The 16,895-nt window shown below is 43.5% G+C and overlaps 1 protein-coding gene across 1 annotated transcript; it reads left to right on the top strand.

Moving 5' to 3' along the window:
- Window positions 1-436: 436 nt before the first annotated feature.
- Window positions 437-16,843, top strand: LOC146696595 (glutathione hydrolase 5 proenzyme-like). The gene is made up of 12 exons (XM_085474751.1): window positions 437-681; window positions 1,071-1,198; window positions 1,288-1,383; window positions 2,155-2,341; window positions 2,424-2,584; window positions 2,813-2,959; window positions 3,194-3,324; window positions 4,619-4,803; window positions 5,649-5,740; window positions 13,498-13,604; window positions 13,751-13,861; window positions 13,954-16,843. Exons 1-12 carry the CDS (start codon window positions 515-517, stop codon window positions 14,098-14,100), a joined length of 1,659 nt encoding a protein of 552 aa, XP_085330877.1. The 5' UTR covers window positions 437-514; the 3' UTR covers window positions 14,101-16,843.
- The last annotated feature ends 52 nt before the right edge of the window (window positions 16,844-16,895 follow it).

The raw sequence follows: 16,895 nt of genomic DNA on the forward strand, positions 1-16,895 counted from the left end.
GTGCACTCTCCTTTCTAAACGAGCCTCACTTGTAGAACAAGCACAACAACATATAGTAACATGATATGACACTGTTACCTGCGACTTCTTCCTGAATATCATTGTGACAGGCCCTGGCTGGTTTATGTAAAAGGCAGACATTTGCTTAAACACTTGTGAAGATATCACACAAAAAGCAGCTTCCAGACTAAAAGAAGACCCCCCCCCCCTCCCATGAAACCTCATATTCTTGACGATTTAAGCTGTAATGTTTTTGTGCATCTCCAGCAAATCCCAGAATGCTGCACTATTTTTTTAATAAGCATGTTTTATCGAGCTACTCGACTCTATCAACTCTATGATTTCTCTGCGCAAAGTTCTGAGACTGGATCAGCAGCTGGTTTCTTTCCTGTCCTCCTCTCCGCGCGCTTATCGCGGTGGGTGGAGCCAAGCACGTCCCAATTTATTCATCAGGTTGTAAAATTTTAGAGAAGTAGTCGGTCAGATGAAGTGGTGACACAGAGAAACAACAGCCATGGCGAGGTCTAAGGCGAGAGTGTACACTTGTTGCGCACTGATACTACTCTGCTTGGTTGCTATAATTGTGTGTATTGCTGTACTTGCGAGACGCAAATGCCCAACTGGCACTTTCTGGAAAGCTGCAGTGGCCGCAGACTCAGGGAGATGTTCAGAGATCGGACGGTGAGTGACATTTGAAACTTTTCGACCAAACTGCTCTCTTTACTATGTTCCAACTAAGGCAAAATATGCTGGTTTCTTAACCAAAGTTTGGCAAACACTAAAACATTTTGGGGATCTTAACCCGGATAATCATCATCACGGAAGTGGAGGATTATGGTGTTTCTCTATTTACGAGGCAGCTCCTCACCCAAGTAATGAGTTCATGAGTTCAATGAGCACGCTTCAGTATGCGATTGCATAACCATGTAACATTTCATAAGAGTGGAAATTGGAGGTGATTTGCAAAACAGCGGTCTATGCAAAACATAAACATTTCCCTACTTTTAAGGCGCACTCGACAACGAAAATAGGAACGCAAAGTGATGAAGGACATTCTTCTGTTCATTTAGGGACATTCTTCAGAAAGGCGGCTCGCCAGTAGATGGCGCCATTGCTGCGCTGCTGTGCACCTCAATCATGAATCCACAGAGTGCTGGTATCGGAGGGGGGTCCATATTCACAATTATGGACGTCTCTGGTAACAAGACACCCTCACTCCCCTTATTCTAATGCAGCGCTTCAGGCCTGCCGGAAAGGATCAAGTTATAATGTCTCATCTTTTCAAAGGTAAAGTGAAAATCATCAATTCCAGAGAGACCGCCCCTGCAAACTTGAACCCTGACCTGCTTAAGTCATGTAACAGCACTATTCAAGTAAAAAAAGGTAGGCTGCTTTTCTTTTATAAGACTTCTGCATCAGTTTTTTATTCCCCTGCGTCTTTTGTAGGCTGTCTTTCTTGTTTTAATCTTCCATGTGTCATGCCCAATTACCGGCTTGAGAAGCTCCACATTGAGTAATGAATTTACAAGCTCAGGGCTCAAAGTTTAAAGACTTCTGTTTGGTGGTTTGTCATGACATAAGCAGCAGATCCTGTCAGACCATTCTGCAGATATATTTTCTTTGACAGGGATGACTTCAAGTAGCTGCGGTTACATACCCAAGGCACTGCAAGATCACACGTGCTAGAACAGCAAAGTGATTAATCTTCTATTCAGTTTAGTGTTAATGTAGGCGGACATAAATGGAAAGTAAAGTATGTAAATTATATTGTGTAAACATTATTAAACCAGGAAAACTGTAGACATGTAAAAACAAATAGTCAAATAGAAACATGGGGTGGCTGTAGCTCAGGTAGTAGAGCGGGTCACCTACTAACCGGAAGGTTGTTTCGATCCCAGTCTGCTCCAGTCTGCATGCCAAATATCCTTGGGCAAGATGCTAACCCCAGGTTGCTCTCTGATGCATCCATCGAGAAGCTCGACGGATGCATGTCAGTTAGATAGAACTAAAAACCTAGCAAAGTGATTGGGTGAATGAACAAGTTGTATAAAATACTTTGAGTGCTCAGATAGAGTAGAGAAGCGCTACATATGGATGATAAAGGAGTTACAGTAAACTCAAAACATGAGTAAATGTATGTGTTACTGTGATCAGATAGCAGATGGATTGGGGTTCCTGGGGAAATTCGAGGTTATGCAGAGGCACATCAGCTTTATGGGAAGTTGCCGTGGGCCGACCTCTTTCAGCCGACCATCAAACTGGCCAGGGAAGGATTCCCTCTTCCTTACGTCCAAAGTCTATACCTCCCAACCATCAATACAAGCAGCACCCAGTCACTGCGGTATGAAATATGTCGACAATGTGAGTTCAAAAATATGAGGAGCAAGCAATCAATGTTTTATCTCCCTGTCTTTGTCTTTTAGGAAACTATATTCAGACGAGAACGGAAACCTTCTTAAAGCCGGTGATACTGTGAAATTTGAGAAACTGGCTGACACTTTGGAGATGATCGCAAATGAGGGACCAGATGTGTTTTACAGCGGAACAATAGCGAAGGATTTAATCAGTGACATACAGAAAGAAGGTATTGTCAGACAGGTTTTATCCTGCTCTCTTTTCTGACCATTTTCTATGTCTGCCAGGCACAATGATCTAATTACAAACGAACAAATCAATTGGCTCTGTGAATCTCTGCCATGATCCCTCATAGGCTACACTGTGGGCTGTCTGGATCCATTAAAAGTTTTGATTATGAGATGCACTGTGTTCAGTTGTGCTTAGCAGAACCATTTATTTCAATGTTTTTGCTCAGGAGGAACACTCACACTGCAGGACTTGGCCTCATATAAAGTTACAGTGACTGATGCGTGGGCTGTTCCTTTGGGAGAGTACCAGATGTACTTCCCTCCGCCCCCTGCCGGAGGAATCATCCTCAGCTTCATCCTCAACATCATGAAAGGTTCCTGTTAGACACTGACTGCAGAGATTCTGATCATCTATACTTCGAAATCACTATGTGATGCTTTTGGATCATTTTATTTTTTGAGCTGAGCTGTTCAAATTATTGCATTTATTGGTTGTTGCATATGGTGTTTTTTGCATGGAAGAAACAGGTCCTATCAAATCTTTACAAGTGTGATACAGTGAGAATATATTTTTAAATAAAAGAAATAACAATTGTTTATATTTTCAGGATATAAAATGAACTCAGAACTTAAGACGACTGATGAAAAAATATTATATTATCATCGTTATATTGAAGCTTTCAAATTTTCCAATGGATTAAAGAAACATATCCGAGATCCAAAGTTCCACTCAAATAAAGTAAGTATCTGAAAATACCAACAAGAAGATTCAGGCATTAGGTTTCTCCAACAAGTACAAAGTCATGTTTTACCAAAACTAATTTCACTCAGTAACAGGCAAATCAGTTTATAACTTTTATGTAATGTGTGTTTTGTTTTTTGGTTTTTTTTCTGGATGTTTGGTTGATATTCTGTCTCCGTTAAAACAAAAGTACCATAAATTAGAGACATTTCTTTGTAAACTTACAAATTAATCAGGGGATCAAGTAATTATTTCCCCTTCACTGTACAGTAATGTGAAAAAGAACTTGCAGGACCTTTGCTGTACAGTCTTGTAGAAAACTAAGTACATCCCATGATTCAGTGGTGTGTTGAACCACTTTTAGCAACACTATCTTAAAACAATCATTTTCTATACGGCTTTATCAGTCTCTCACATTACTGTGGAGGAATCTGGCCCTCTCTAGGGTCTGGATCATGACTGAACATTTGCAAAACTGAACGTTTGCAAATAAATGTCTGCCTTTTACATGCTTCACAAGGTACCAAAGCCCAAACCGTCCCTCCTCCACTACTGTGCTTGACAGTTCGTTATGAGGTGTTTGTGATGATATGCTGTGTGGGTAGTGAGAAAGGAAGAGATACAGGCAGTGAAAATGAGCTTCCTCTGAAGGGTGACTGTGCTTAGCCTCTGAGTTAGGATGAGGAGCTCAGGAGGGGCTCAGAGTACAGCCACTACTCCTCAAGTTGAGGTGGTTTGGAGAAGAGGCCTTCTTCTGTCAACCCTTCTAAACAAGCCATTAGTGTTAGTCTTTCCTCGCTGTACTGTGAGTTTAGAGGTTTTCTCTAGTTTATATCAATTTCTTTGAGCAATGCACACTTTGACTTTAGGGTAAATTTACAGCAATTTCCAGTCGTGGGAAGATTGTAGCATTGTGTTAAAGCAATGGAACACTCTAGACTAGCAAACGTCTTCTTTTATACATGTATGTGTGCTCACTCTTACATCTGATCAAGTGCATTTGATTAACAGCATCAGGCTGCTACTTACCCTCTTAATTCTTATGGAAGCAGTAAGGGTGTACTTAGTTTTTCACATTACTGCATAGAGTGCTTTCTCCCATAAATCTTTCATTTCAACATGATAATTCTGACAGGCAGTGTAATGTTTGAAATAAATAAGTAACAAATAAGAGTTTTAAAAGCAGATGAACTCAAATCCCTTTTAGATTTGGCTCTAATTTGTTGTTTGTCTTGATATTCCTGTATTTTCTGTAATGCGTTTGTTTTTTTGCCATCTGTACTTCTAACAGATGGCAAAGAATTTCACAGAGGGTAGCTTTGCAGACAACATACGGATCTTGATCAGCAGCGACAAGACTCACGATCTCCAGTATTACGGCATCACTCCGTATCTGGAGAGCATGGGTACCACACATGTGTCTGTGCTGACTGAAGATGGATCCGCTGTGTCTGTCACCAGCAGCATCAACCACATGTCAGTGTCTGGATGAATCTGTTTCACTGTTATGCTGGACTTATGCTGGGCTTACACTGTGCGATTTTTGGCCCATTTTGAGCCGATTTTTGAGTCGTGCGACCGTTTTGGCGATCGGCCCGATTTTGGCCTTCATCGTGCATCGTATAGTATACGTGGGGTAACGAGACGCGATTAACACCTCACGACCAGCTCCAGATCATCAATCGCTTGGTCGTGAGGGTGTCACTGCAGTTTGTCACACTGCGCACGCGCAAACACAAATGTCAGCGAAAAAGACGGCGCAGCACGGCAGTGCAGCGTGTGATCTGGACACAAGCGATGGAGGCACAACTTGTAGAACTTTGGAAAGCTCATCCGAGCCTTTTCGATGTGGCCTCACAAAATTATCACGACCACAACAACCGTGAAAATAGTTGGATCTACACTGCTGCTCAATCACAGCTGCCTGATCAATGTTTTTCATTAGCAATTTAGCAAAGTTGATGGTGGTGGTGTGCGTGTCTGTGTGAGTGAAAGACAGAGAGGGAGAGCGAGCGATAGAATTTCTGTTATAACCTTCGTTTTATGTACGCACAGTGTGAGCACTCAGGTCGCATCAGAGCATCGGGCCGTATAGTGTGAGACCCTGCATCGTGACCTATGAACTTTTAATCGCGCGACTGAAAAAAATCGCACATAAGCAGCTATCAAAAATGTGTCTTCCTTTGAAACTGAAAGATTAAAAAGGTTTAAGAGATTATTTTTAGAAGCTGCTTTGTACAATGGCTGTACTGCAGAATGAGTTTGTGTTGTCTGCGTCACAGGGTGTAGATCTAGTTGATTTAATGTTGTTTTCTTTACAGATTTGGCTCCAAAGTCTTCTCTCCAAGTACTGGAATCATCCTCAACAACCAGTTGTATGACTTCTGTAGAAGAGCTGAAAGTATCTCTACAGGTAAAGGATCAGCACGATCCATTTTACATTTAATATTTATGAAACTCAAACAATCACGGGAGAGCATTAGGCAGAAGAGGTGGCACAGTGAGGATTCTTTCAATGGCTTTTTACTAATGGCACAAAGAGTTTATTTTTTTAGTGGTAACTGTTATTTTCCCTTTCAGCAGTGGGATTAATGAAACACTGCCTCATTGTTAGACAAATCTTGTGAGACCAGTTTTAAACTGGAGCAACGGGAGACTCAGGAGCTTGATACAAAAAACCCTCCAAAACGTTATCATACCTTACATCAAGATAAACAAGATAAACTAAGTAAACACATCTTGTTGTGACCTATTATTATCTCACAGTTCTGAAATCATTTTCCTGACACAACATATTTTTCTTTTATGTAATTATGTCAAAGATTCAGAAGAGGCTGCCGTAACATTAAGACACATATTCCTCAAAATCAGGTAATGTCAGTGCCAGCCAGCTGCTCATCTAGGTCACTGGGACAGTTTGGGACCCAAAGGAGAGACTTCACACTTATGATGTAGTTACATAAATACAGAGAAATTTCCACAGTTCCAAAACAATTAGTAAGGTTGCAACTTACTTGTCACGGTCCGGGGCAGCGGCCGTGTGAAGAGTGGAAGGAGGACTCAAATGCAGCACTTATTCAGATGTGAAGGGTGATTTATTAACAATACCAGACATAAAGTGGAGATGGCAAACAGAACTAAGGACGAACTAAACTGGGATAAACTACACAGAGGAGTGGCAAACCTGAACATGAAGGGAGAACAGCAGGGAGAGCACGCAGGGGATTTCACAAGGTATGAATACAGACGACGCGACGAGGAGCAGAGGAAAACACACACTATAAGTACACAGAGAGATACTGGGAAATCACACACAGGTGGGAGACACAGCTGGACCTGGTTAACCTGACGAGACAGGGGAACACTGACACCAGGGACCAATAGAGGGAGCACAAACCCAAAACCCAGTATCTAAAATCCCAAACACAAACCATCCCAAAACAGCCATGAATAATAATGAAAGTAATAACAATAAAGAACACAAACACAAAGTCACCGAGTCATGGTCGCAGGACCATGACAGTACCCCCCCCTCAAGGGCTGGCCCCTGACAGCCACAGAAACACACCACCAGACCCGGGCGGGTGGCAGGGGGCCCAGGACGGAGGGACCGGGCCATGACCAAAACGAAGGCCCCAGAGTCCCAAACAAACGTTCACAAAACCCACAGGGGAGCCGAGTCCGAAACACAGTTCAGGCGGCCGGCCACGAAGAAGGCAACGGCGGCCGCTCAGGCGATGGCGGTCCAGGGGCCGGCCGTGCGGAAGGCAACGGCGGCCGCTCAGGCGATGGCGGTCCGGGGGCCGGCTGTGCGGAAGGCAACGGCGGCCGCTCAGGCGATGGCGCCCGGCCAGTAGCCTAGCCAGCGGTCTAGAAAACGGCCGTTTAGCTCCAGACCCAAACGAGGCTGGGCCAGGCGAGGCTGAAGGCACGGAAGCCGGGGCCGCAGCGGGCGAAGATGCTGAAGACGCTGCTGCAGGCGATGGTGCGGATGCTGAAGACGCTGCTGCAGGCGAAGATGCAGACACGAAGGCTGGACCAGACGAGGATGCAGACACGAAGGCTGGACCAGACGAGGATGCAGACACGAAGGCTGGACCAGGCGAGGCTGATGAGGATGCTGAAGCGGAGGCTGGACCAGGCGCAGTGGGTGAAGATGAGGATGCTGTGGCCGAGGATGCGGGCACGAAGGCTGGACCAGACGAGGATGCAGACACAAAGGCTGGACCAGGCGATGCTGAAGCAGAAGCCGAAGCCGGACCAGGCGTGGATGAAGCTGGAGATGAAACCGGGCCAGGCGTGGATGAAACCGGGCCAGGCGTGGATGAAACCGGGCCAGGCGATGAAGAAGCTGTAGCTGAAGCCGGGCCGGGCGAGGACGAAGCTGTAGCTGAAGCTGGGCCAGGTGAGGATGAAGCTGGACCAGAATCAGGCGAGGCTGAAGCCGAGGATGAAGCCGGACCAGGCGTGGATGAAACCGGGCCAGGCGTGGATGAAACCGGGCCAGGCGAGGATGAAGCAGGACCAGGCGATGATGAAGCTGTAGCCGAAGCTGGGTCAGGCGAAGCTGACGCTGAAGCTGAAGCTGGGCCAGGTGAGGATGAAGCTGGACCAGAACCAGGCGAGGCTGAAGCTTCAGGCTGAGGCGTGGCAGTAGCAGGTGGTAGCGCTGCAGGTGATGGTACTGCAGGAGGCGGCGCTGCAGCCACAGGTGGAGAAGCAGCCACAGGTGGAGAAGCAGCCACAGGTGGCCTGACGGGATCCTCGGGCCCCCCAGCCGACGTGGCAGTCAGTGTGGCATGAGGCTGGACGGGCTCCTCGGGCCCCCCAGCTAGCGAAGCAGGAGGCTGGACGGGCTCCTCGGGCCCCCCAGCAGGCGAAGCAGGAGGCTGGACGGGCTCCTCGGGCCCCCCAGCGAAAACAGCTGCAGAACCAGTGGGCACCGGGGCCCCCGGCACACATGAAACAAAACCAGTAGGCACGTGGGCCTCTGGCACACATGAAACAAAACCAGTAGGCACGTGGGCCTCTGGCACACATGAAACAAAACCAGTAGGCACGTGGGCCTCTGGCACATATGAGACAAAACCAGTAGGCACGTGGGCCTCTGGCACATATGAAACAAAACCAGTAGGCACGTGGGCCTCTGGCACGTATGAAACAAAACCAGTAGGCACGTGGGCCTCCGGCACACATAAGGAGGGCTGCAGCTGCGCAGAGCACTGACCCTGCTCAGGCAGTGACAGCCCGGTGCAGTTCACAGCTGGCATCTTGGCCTCCAGGGGTCCAGAGTAAGCTGAGGGCAGTAACCCAGCCTCTGGGGAAGCCCCGGAGTGAGCAATAGTCTCTAATGTAGCCAGCTTTTGAGGAACAGGTCCGTAGTGAAACAGTTTGTCTCCCTGCTCAGAAACAGCGGTGGAAAAACAGTGTGAAAATTGTGGCTTAAGGGAGGCTAATGGTTGAGCTACAGACTGGGAAGCTTGTGGCTGGACACAGAACTGAGCCGGAGAATGGCAATAAAGTCCTGGCTCAGACAGACACAGTCTGTCAGTTTTGCAGCGGGTTTGTACACGCCCACTTGGGAAGGATCCGTTACCACGAAGGTAGGTAAGCGATCCATACAGTCTCCCATCCCGCTCTGAATAGCCCCAGAAAACAAAGTCCCGGAAACTGGGGAAAGCAATGCATCCCGCTCACTCACCGCATCGGGCTGCTCGAAAGTGAATGCAGATGGGGGGAGAAGTCCAAGGTCCAAAAGAAGAAACTCCTGCTCCCACGAACGAAGCGAGCCCAGAAGCCATGGGAGACCGGTCACCAGACGCTGTAGCCGCCTCTCTATAGCGCGCTGGGACGTGCCACCCGGGTTTTCCAGCCACAGGTCGATGAGCTCCTGTGTGGCATCGATGAGCGTCTCCCGTAGCTCCCTGGACGGATTAAGCGCTGCTGGGTCCATCTTGTGGTCACGTCGTACTGTCACGGTCCGGGGCAGCGGCCGTGTGAAGAGTGGAAAGGAGGACTCAGATGCAGCACTTATTCAGATGTGAAGGGTGATTTATTAACAATACCAGACATAAAGTGGAGATGGCAAACAGAACTAAGGACGAACTAAACTGGGATAAACTACACAGAGGAGTGGCAAACCTGAACATGAAGGGAGAACAGCAGGGAGAGCACGCAGGGGATTTCACAAGGTATGAATACAGACGACGCGACGAGGAGCAGAGGAAAACACACACTATAAGTACACAGAGAGACACTGGGAAATCACACACAGGTGGGAGACACAGCTGGACCTGGTTAACCTGACGAGACAGGGGAACACTGACACCAGGGACCAATAGAGGGAGCACAAACCCAAAACCCAGTATCTAAAATCCCAAACACAAACCATCCCAAAACAGCCATGAATAATAATAAAAGTAATAACAATAAAGAACACAAACACAAAGTCACCGAGTCATGGTCGCAGGACCATGACATTACTATAATGATTATAGCATATTTATGTATATACAGTGGGGCAAAAAAGTATTTAGTCAGCCACCGATTGTGCAAGTTCTCCCACTTAAAATGATGACAGAGGTCAGTAATTTGCACCAGAGGTACACTTCAACTGTGAGAGACAGAATGTGAAAAAAAAAATCCAGGAATTCACATGGCAGGATTTGTAAAGAATTTATTCGTAAATTAGGGTGGAAAATAAGTATTTGGTCACCTCAAACAAGGAAAATCTCTGGCTCTCACAGACCTGTAACGTCTTCTGTAAGAAGCTTTTCTGTCCCCCACTCATTACCTGTATGAATGGCACCTGTTTGAACTGATCATCTGTATAAAAGACACCTGTCCACAGCCTCAAACAGTCAGACTCCAAACTCCGCCATGGCCAAGACCAAAGAGCTTTCGAAGGACACCAGGAAAAGTATTGTAGACCTGCACCAGACTGGGAAGAGTGAATCTACAATAGGCAAGCAGCTTGGTGTGAAAAAATCAACTGTGGGAGCAATCATCAGAAAATGGAAGACATACAAGACCACTGATAATCTCCCTCGATCTGGGGCTCCACGCAAGATCTCATCCCGTGGGGTCAAAATGATCATGAGAACGGTGAGCAAAGATCCCAGAACCACACGGGGGGACCTGGTGAATGACCTGCAGAGAGCTGGGACCAAAGTAACAAAGGTCACCATCAGTAACACACTACAACGGCAGGGAATCAAATCCCGCAGTGCCAGACGTGTTCCGCTGCTGAAGCCAGTGCATGTCCAGGCCCGTCTGAAGTTTGCCAGAGAGCACATGGATGATACAGCAGAGGATTGGGAGAATGTCATGTGGTCAGATGAAACCAAAGTAGAACTTTTTGGTATAAACTCAACTCGTCGTGTTTGGAGGAAGAAGAATAGTGAGTTGCATCCCAAGAACACCATACCTACTGTGAAGCATGGGGGTGGAAACATCATGCTATGGGGCTGTTTTTCTGCCAAGGGGACAGGACGACTGATCCGTGTTAAGGACAGAATGAATGGGGCCATGTATCGTGAGATTTTGAGCCAAAACCTCCTTCCATCAGTGAGAACTTTGAAGATGAAACGAGGCTGGGTCTTGCAACATGACAATGATCCAAAACACACCGCCCGGGCAACAAAGGAGTGGCTCCGTAAGAAGCATTTGAAAGTCCTGGAGTGGCCTAGCCAGTCTCCAGACCTCAACCCCATAGAAAATCTGTGGCGGGAGTTGAAAGTCCGTGTTGCTCGGCGACAGCCCCAAAACATCACTGCTCTCGAGAAGATCTGCATGGAGGAATGGGCCAAAATACCAGCTACTGTGTGTGCAAACCTGGTAAAGACCTATAGTAAACGTTTGACCTCTGTTATTGCCAACAAAGGTTATGTTACAAAGTATTGAGTTGTATTTTTGTTATTGACCAAATACTTATTTTCCACCCTGATTTACGAATAAATTCTTTACAAATCCTACCATGTGGATTCATGGATTTTTTTTTCACATTCTGTCTCTCACAGTTGAAGTGTACCTCTGGTGCAAATTACTGACCTCTGTCATCGTTTTAAGTGGGGGAACTTGCACAATCGGTGGCTGACTAAATACTTTTTTGCCCCACTGTATGTCTGTATGTACCCTATCACCTCCTTAACCGGTGGACTAATCTGAACAAAACTTTGCACAAACATCGTCACACATACAGCGATTATTAATATTATTAATACAGCAATTTTTATGTTTTTTTTCCATCATTCCTCTGCGAATGCGACGTTATGTTCTCCATTTTTTTTGTTTCACATGTCACGTTCAGTGTACCCCACCTATACCTAACTTAAAGGTGACCAACATTTGCATCTGTGTATTGTTTAAGTCACCACTAAATACAGAATGGTGTTTTTGCTAGTAATTGTAATAGAGATTTAGCCAACTTCAAATAGTCTACATACCAAGCTGTCCAAGGTTAGAAATAATCTGTTTACTTAGCGGCACATTTTATGCGTTTGTGGTTGGGCATTTGAATAAATCATTTTCTATTTGGATATTATTATTGGTCCAGACATATTCGAAATTTCTTTCTATATTTCTGTACAAACACGTGTGAGTACTTAGCTACACTGGCACTTTTCTGTCGATGTATCATATGTTGATGTAACTGAGGTATTTATATACCTGATAAAAATGCATATTTAATATTAGCATGTTAGGTTGTGAGCATGTTGGCATTTTAGCATTTAGCTAAAATTAGCATGCTATTGTTAGCTAAATGCTAAAAGCTCTTCTGTACCAAAGCAGGGATTCATGGCTACGGCTGTATTCTAGAGCTAGTTAATATGAAGCTTTAGCACCTTTTACACCTTTAGGAGCTGTGGATATCTATGGGGCGCCGTTTGTAAAGTGAAACATGCTGAAATTAACGGCAACATTTTTCCACATTTAGCTCAAAACCTTACAAAAACGTATTTTTTTGAGTAATTTTTTACAACATTTAGTAAAATATTTGTAACTTTTCATCAAATGTTAAATATTAAATCTAAATGTTAAATATTAAATCTAAATATTATATTTAAATCTAAATGTTAAATGTTAAATCTAAATGTTAAATGTTAAATCTAAATATTATATTTAAATCTAAATGTTAAATGTTAAATCTAAATGTTAAATGTTGAATCTAAATATTATATTTAAATCTAAATGTTAAATGTTAAATCTAAATCTAAATGTTAAATCTAAATGCTAAATGTTAAATGTTAAACCTAAATGTTTAGGCTAATATGCAAATTAATTGTACGGATCAATGGAAATACCAAAATAAAAGCTTCCCGAAAACCTCCGGTGCAAAATTGTCTGTTCTCCTCCACACTTCTCCCCGCTTCACTTCTTGCCTACGAGCATGTCCAGCGATTTTGCTGGACATGTGCTGCAGCGATTGTGAAGTGGAGACTGCAGCTGCTAAGAGTGCACTACTGCTAAACCTTTGGATGGCCGACAAAACGGATCTTCCGATGTTGTCAGCTAAATCGCCGGACGTGCTTTCTCATGGTCGGGTTATGGCTGAATTCCAGTGGAATGACGGTCCCGCCATAATAGACGTTCCAGCCATGTGTTCCAGCCCTAAACCTAACCTTATCCCTAACTATAACCTTATTCCTAACCTTTACTAGCAGTTAAATGACGTAAAATAGTGTTTTCCAAATCGATTTTTAGAAAATGAACAACATGTGTAGATTGAGTCCAAACGGTTCTCATGTGCTCTCCTTTTTCCGATGCCGTAATTTAGGAACGTGTTGGGTACCCGAAAGCATAAAATGTTGACAATTTGTCACCTAGCGAAAATTATTACGCTTTGGGAGTGAGAACGTGTCTGACCACTACCGGCACACTTTTGCACCGGAGGTTTTTGGAAAGCTTTTATTTTGGTGAAAGGAGCTTGCAAAGAAAAGCGTCTGGACTTCTTTAAGTTGCTTGAAGACGAGGATGCCAATGTGAACATTGATGTCTGATGTCAGATGCTGAACAAAAGTAAACGGCACATGTCAGGGTTGAATAAATGCCCTTCACCCTCTGCTTCACATCATTCAGAAGCAATCATTTTGTGATCATTTTTCTCCTAACAGTGATGAGTGTGGATTGTAGTTTTGTGCTGTCACTCAAGGCTTTTGTTGTATTTCTCAGGAGAGCAGCCTCCCTCCTCTATGGCTCCAGTTGTGCTGAAGTCTCAGTCGAAGACACTGGTGATTGGATCGACTGGTGGGAATATGATCACTACTGGAATGGCCTCGGTACGTGTCCAGGAGATAAAATGATGCAAACCCTCTTTGGTGTTAGAGTAAACATTGTAGTCAGAGGCATTTTCACCCTAATCCATTCTTTAATCATCACTTTCCCATCTGAAAGACTGCAATGTATTCTACTATTTCTCTTCAAGGCGCTCATAAACCACCTTTGGTTTGGAAAGAGCCTTAAGGACGCAATTAATACTCCAGTTGTTTATGTCGACTCTGAAAATGCAGTAAAGTTTGAACCCAACTTTGAAAAGGTACGTGTAAATATTCAGTGTATTTAAATGATAGCACAATAAGAAATTCTGCTTTTGTTCTATCTGAATCTCTTCTCCTCTTTGTACTTCAGGATGTAATTGAGGCTCTTAAGAAAAAGGGACACAATCATCAACCAGCAACACGTTTCTACAATGTAGTTAACGCTGTGGAAAAGGAAGACAGCTGTATCTCTGCATGGTCTGATGAAAGGAAAAAAGGCAAAGCAGCTGGTTACTGAGGCCAAAAGCCAGGGATGTTAGTTTAATAGCATAGCTTTAAGGTTATACAAATTCTTGCAGCCACAAAACCACAAAATCTGTAGCAGATGGTGTCTGTCCTGCTGGAAAATCATTGAACAAGATGCTGATTATCTGTCTTCTTCAGCTGAGTACCTACAGAAGCATGTAGCAGTTGAACTCGTGGCCTCTAGACACAACTGACTCTAACAGTAACATGATGGATTTTGCTGCACAAGAAGAAGCAACAGCCTTATCTGTGACTGTGCCTGACCCCCCCCCCTTTCACTCTTCTGCTTATTTGTACACATTTTACCATCTGGTACTTCTGCCATTTCTCTCTTCTCTGGCATTTCTTTCAGGTTTTCTGTAGTAAAAGCAACAGATACATATGTAAGGTACATGATACTACACTCGTGTTTCAGGCATGTGCATAATAAAACTGAGTTTAATGATAAAATAATTCAATGTTCAAATCATAAAGCCAAAAGAGTACAAAGAAAACAAATACATCATAAAAACTGAAAAAAATGTTATTATATTTTATAAATTATTGGGGATATATTGATATTGAATTTCATTATCTAAATTTTTATCAGCCAATTTAGGATAATAGTTGGTCTGATATTTAACAGCCAAATCTTTCTCTTAAATGTTGATTTCACAATCATGCAAATATTCAAAAAATATTCTTTGTTTGATGCCAAAATTTGGACATGAATAGACTGAATAAAAAAAAAAACAATCATTCACATAGACTGCAGATAAAAGAAGTGAAAGAAGCACATAGTTTAAAATTACTTAAACCTGCGTTTTTTCTAAGCGTCGTGCCAGCTAGAGACAGTTGTATAGAAATCTGTGGGAAAACGGCTCGATTGTGGTGGATTTATAGGCTCAGTTCTTGCTTTTAAGTCTTATAGATTACATGTTTTGTAAACTATGCTTCACATGATTGTTCAGATGGATGAAACAAAAAAAATGGTGACAGGCATAAGACATTAGAAATAGAACACTACAAAGTAGTGGGTAACTTCACAGTGCCCGTGTCCCACTTGTATATTCAAGCTTTGTAAAACTCACAATTAAAACTTAATAGGCTAAACCAAATAACACTGGTGCGATTGTCATTGTCAGCTTCACAAAATCTAGAGGCAACAGACTATAGAGATTAATTCATAATGTTGTCTTAAATTGAGATATTCGTCCATTTGGTCGCAGGGTGTGTGGCATCAGTTTAACCTCCTAGGACATGGCATCCACATCAGTGGACATCACATTTTGGTTTGTCTAGACCAACATACTAAATTTTGCTCTACAAGGGCCTGATATCCACTTACGAGGACATTATACTGCCACTGTTCTATCGAAATTTAGATAGAATGTCATCTTATGTGGATCTCATTTTTCTCAGAAACAAAAATCAGGAAAAAAAAAATCAGGTAATTTTTTTACATTCATCAGGTCCCAAAAGCCCAAATAACAAAGAGAAATGAAAAATGCATGCCATGAAAGAGTTTAGGTCTTAGGAGGTTAAAATTCTTTAAAAAAATGAAATACTAAATATTTTTTGCTTCTTAACTTTAGTTTTTTTTTTTCTTTTGGATCAGAGGTTCTTATGTCTGACATATAAATAGCTGTTCATGCATAGCATTTTTACCCTTTGCACATGAGCTGCTTTGTCACTGTTATTTTATGTACATATATCAAATGAAAATTTTGCATTTGTGCAAAACATATTCCCTGTGTGTATAATAGTAATGGATACATCTTCAAAGTTGCTCATTTTTATAATAAATGGTTGAATGGTCAGTACTTTAAATTTCACCTTAAAATGTTATAGATGCATTGAAAATCTGGTTTCTATTTTTTTTTTTGTAAAACCAAAATGATTAAAAAATGAATATACAGTTGAAAATAAAGTAAACAAAAGGAAAAAATAAATTCTGGTCGCAGTCGATGTTTGACAGCCGGGCAGTAATGGCTTTTTTGTGGATGTACCAATGTGCCCTTCTGCTGTTGGTCTCTCCCTCCAACCTGAGGTCACTGTTATTGATGTGTGCCCCGTAATGTAGTCTGTGCAGCCTGTCTATGTTGTTTCTCATAGATCAGTTTGAAATTTTTTGTGGGGGACATTGTAGCAGTTGGAACAAGATAATCCGATCAAACGTTGACTCATACATTCAGCAGAGACGTTTGCTGAGCGAAAGTTTGACGCACTTTCCAGTGAACACCTACAGCACGCAATCAATTCTCACAGCAACACAGATAAAATGTTATTTTACTCATAATACAGGAAAATAAATCAATCCTGAAGGGAAAAGGTCAGATGATAAGATCCTGGTGTTTTTTAGGGTGGGCTGCTTTGCCCCGTCACATGGTATTTGGACCTCGGGGGGTGTGACAGTCACACTGTGCCCTGACCTTATAGGAGCCACCTGCTGCAAATGTCACATTACCATGTCTGGCAGCAGGAACAAAAGGTTGCCAGGAGAGGATCATGGGTAGGGCCTCATGCGATGACCACCCTGCTTTTCCCTGGCAAACAGTGGCAGTTCAGGCATTTCACTGACAGCTCACAGCAGCGCAGATGATCTGCTGGCTGGGAAACAAGCACGACATTCCAATAACAAATCCCAAACAGCACGGGCTGAGCTGATTTCTTTGATTGCCCTATTTGCAGACTAATCTGCATAAATAAATAAATCTTCCTTTTGGGGGTCAGGTGCAGGCTCTTCTGGTGACCCAGATGTTCCAGCTGTTCGGTGTGTACTTTGACTGTTAAAATAAAACCCGACAT

The sequence above is a fragment of the Copadichromis virginalis genome, linkage group LG12 (assembly GCF_057382275.1).
Source record: "Copadichromis virginalis isolate Kocher_CV1m ecotype Utaka linkage group LG12, C_Virginalis_male_GT1.1, whole genome shotgun sequence".
In the NCBI taxonomy this organism is placed as follows: domain Eukaryota; kingdom Metazoa; phylum Chordata; class Actinopteri; order Cichliformes; family Cichlidae; genus Copadichromis; species Copadichromis virginalis.

Bases quoted from the DNA above. Each gene is read 5' to 3' on its own strand.
- LOC146696595 (XM_085474751.1), top strand. From the start codon at position 515: ATGGCGAGGTCTAAGGCGAGAGTGTACACTTGTTGCGCACTGATACTA. The intron at 2,342-2,423 runs GTATGAAATATG...TTTGTCTTTTAG, and splicing joins AGCAGCACCCAGTCACTGCG to GAAACTATATTCAGACGAGA. The intron at 13,862-13,953 runs GTACGTGTAAAT...TTTGTACTTCAG, and splicing joins TTGAACCCAACTTTGAAAAG to GATGTAATTGAGGCTCTTAA.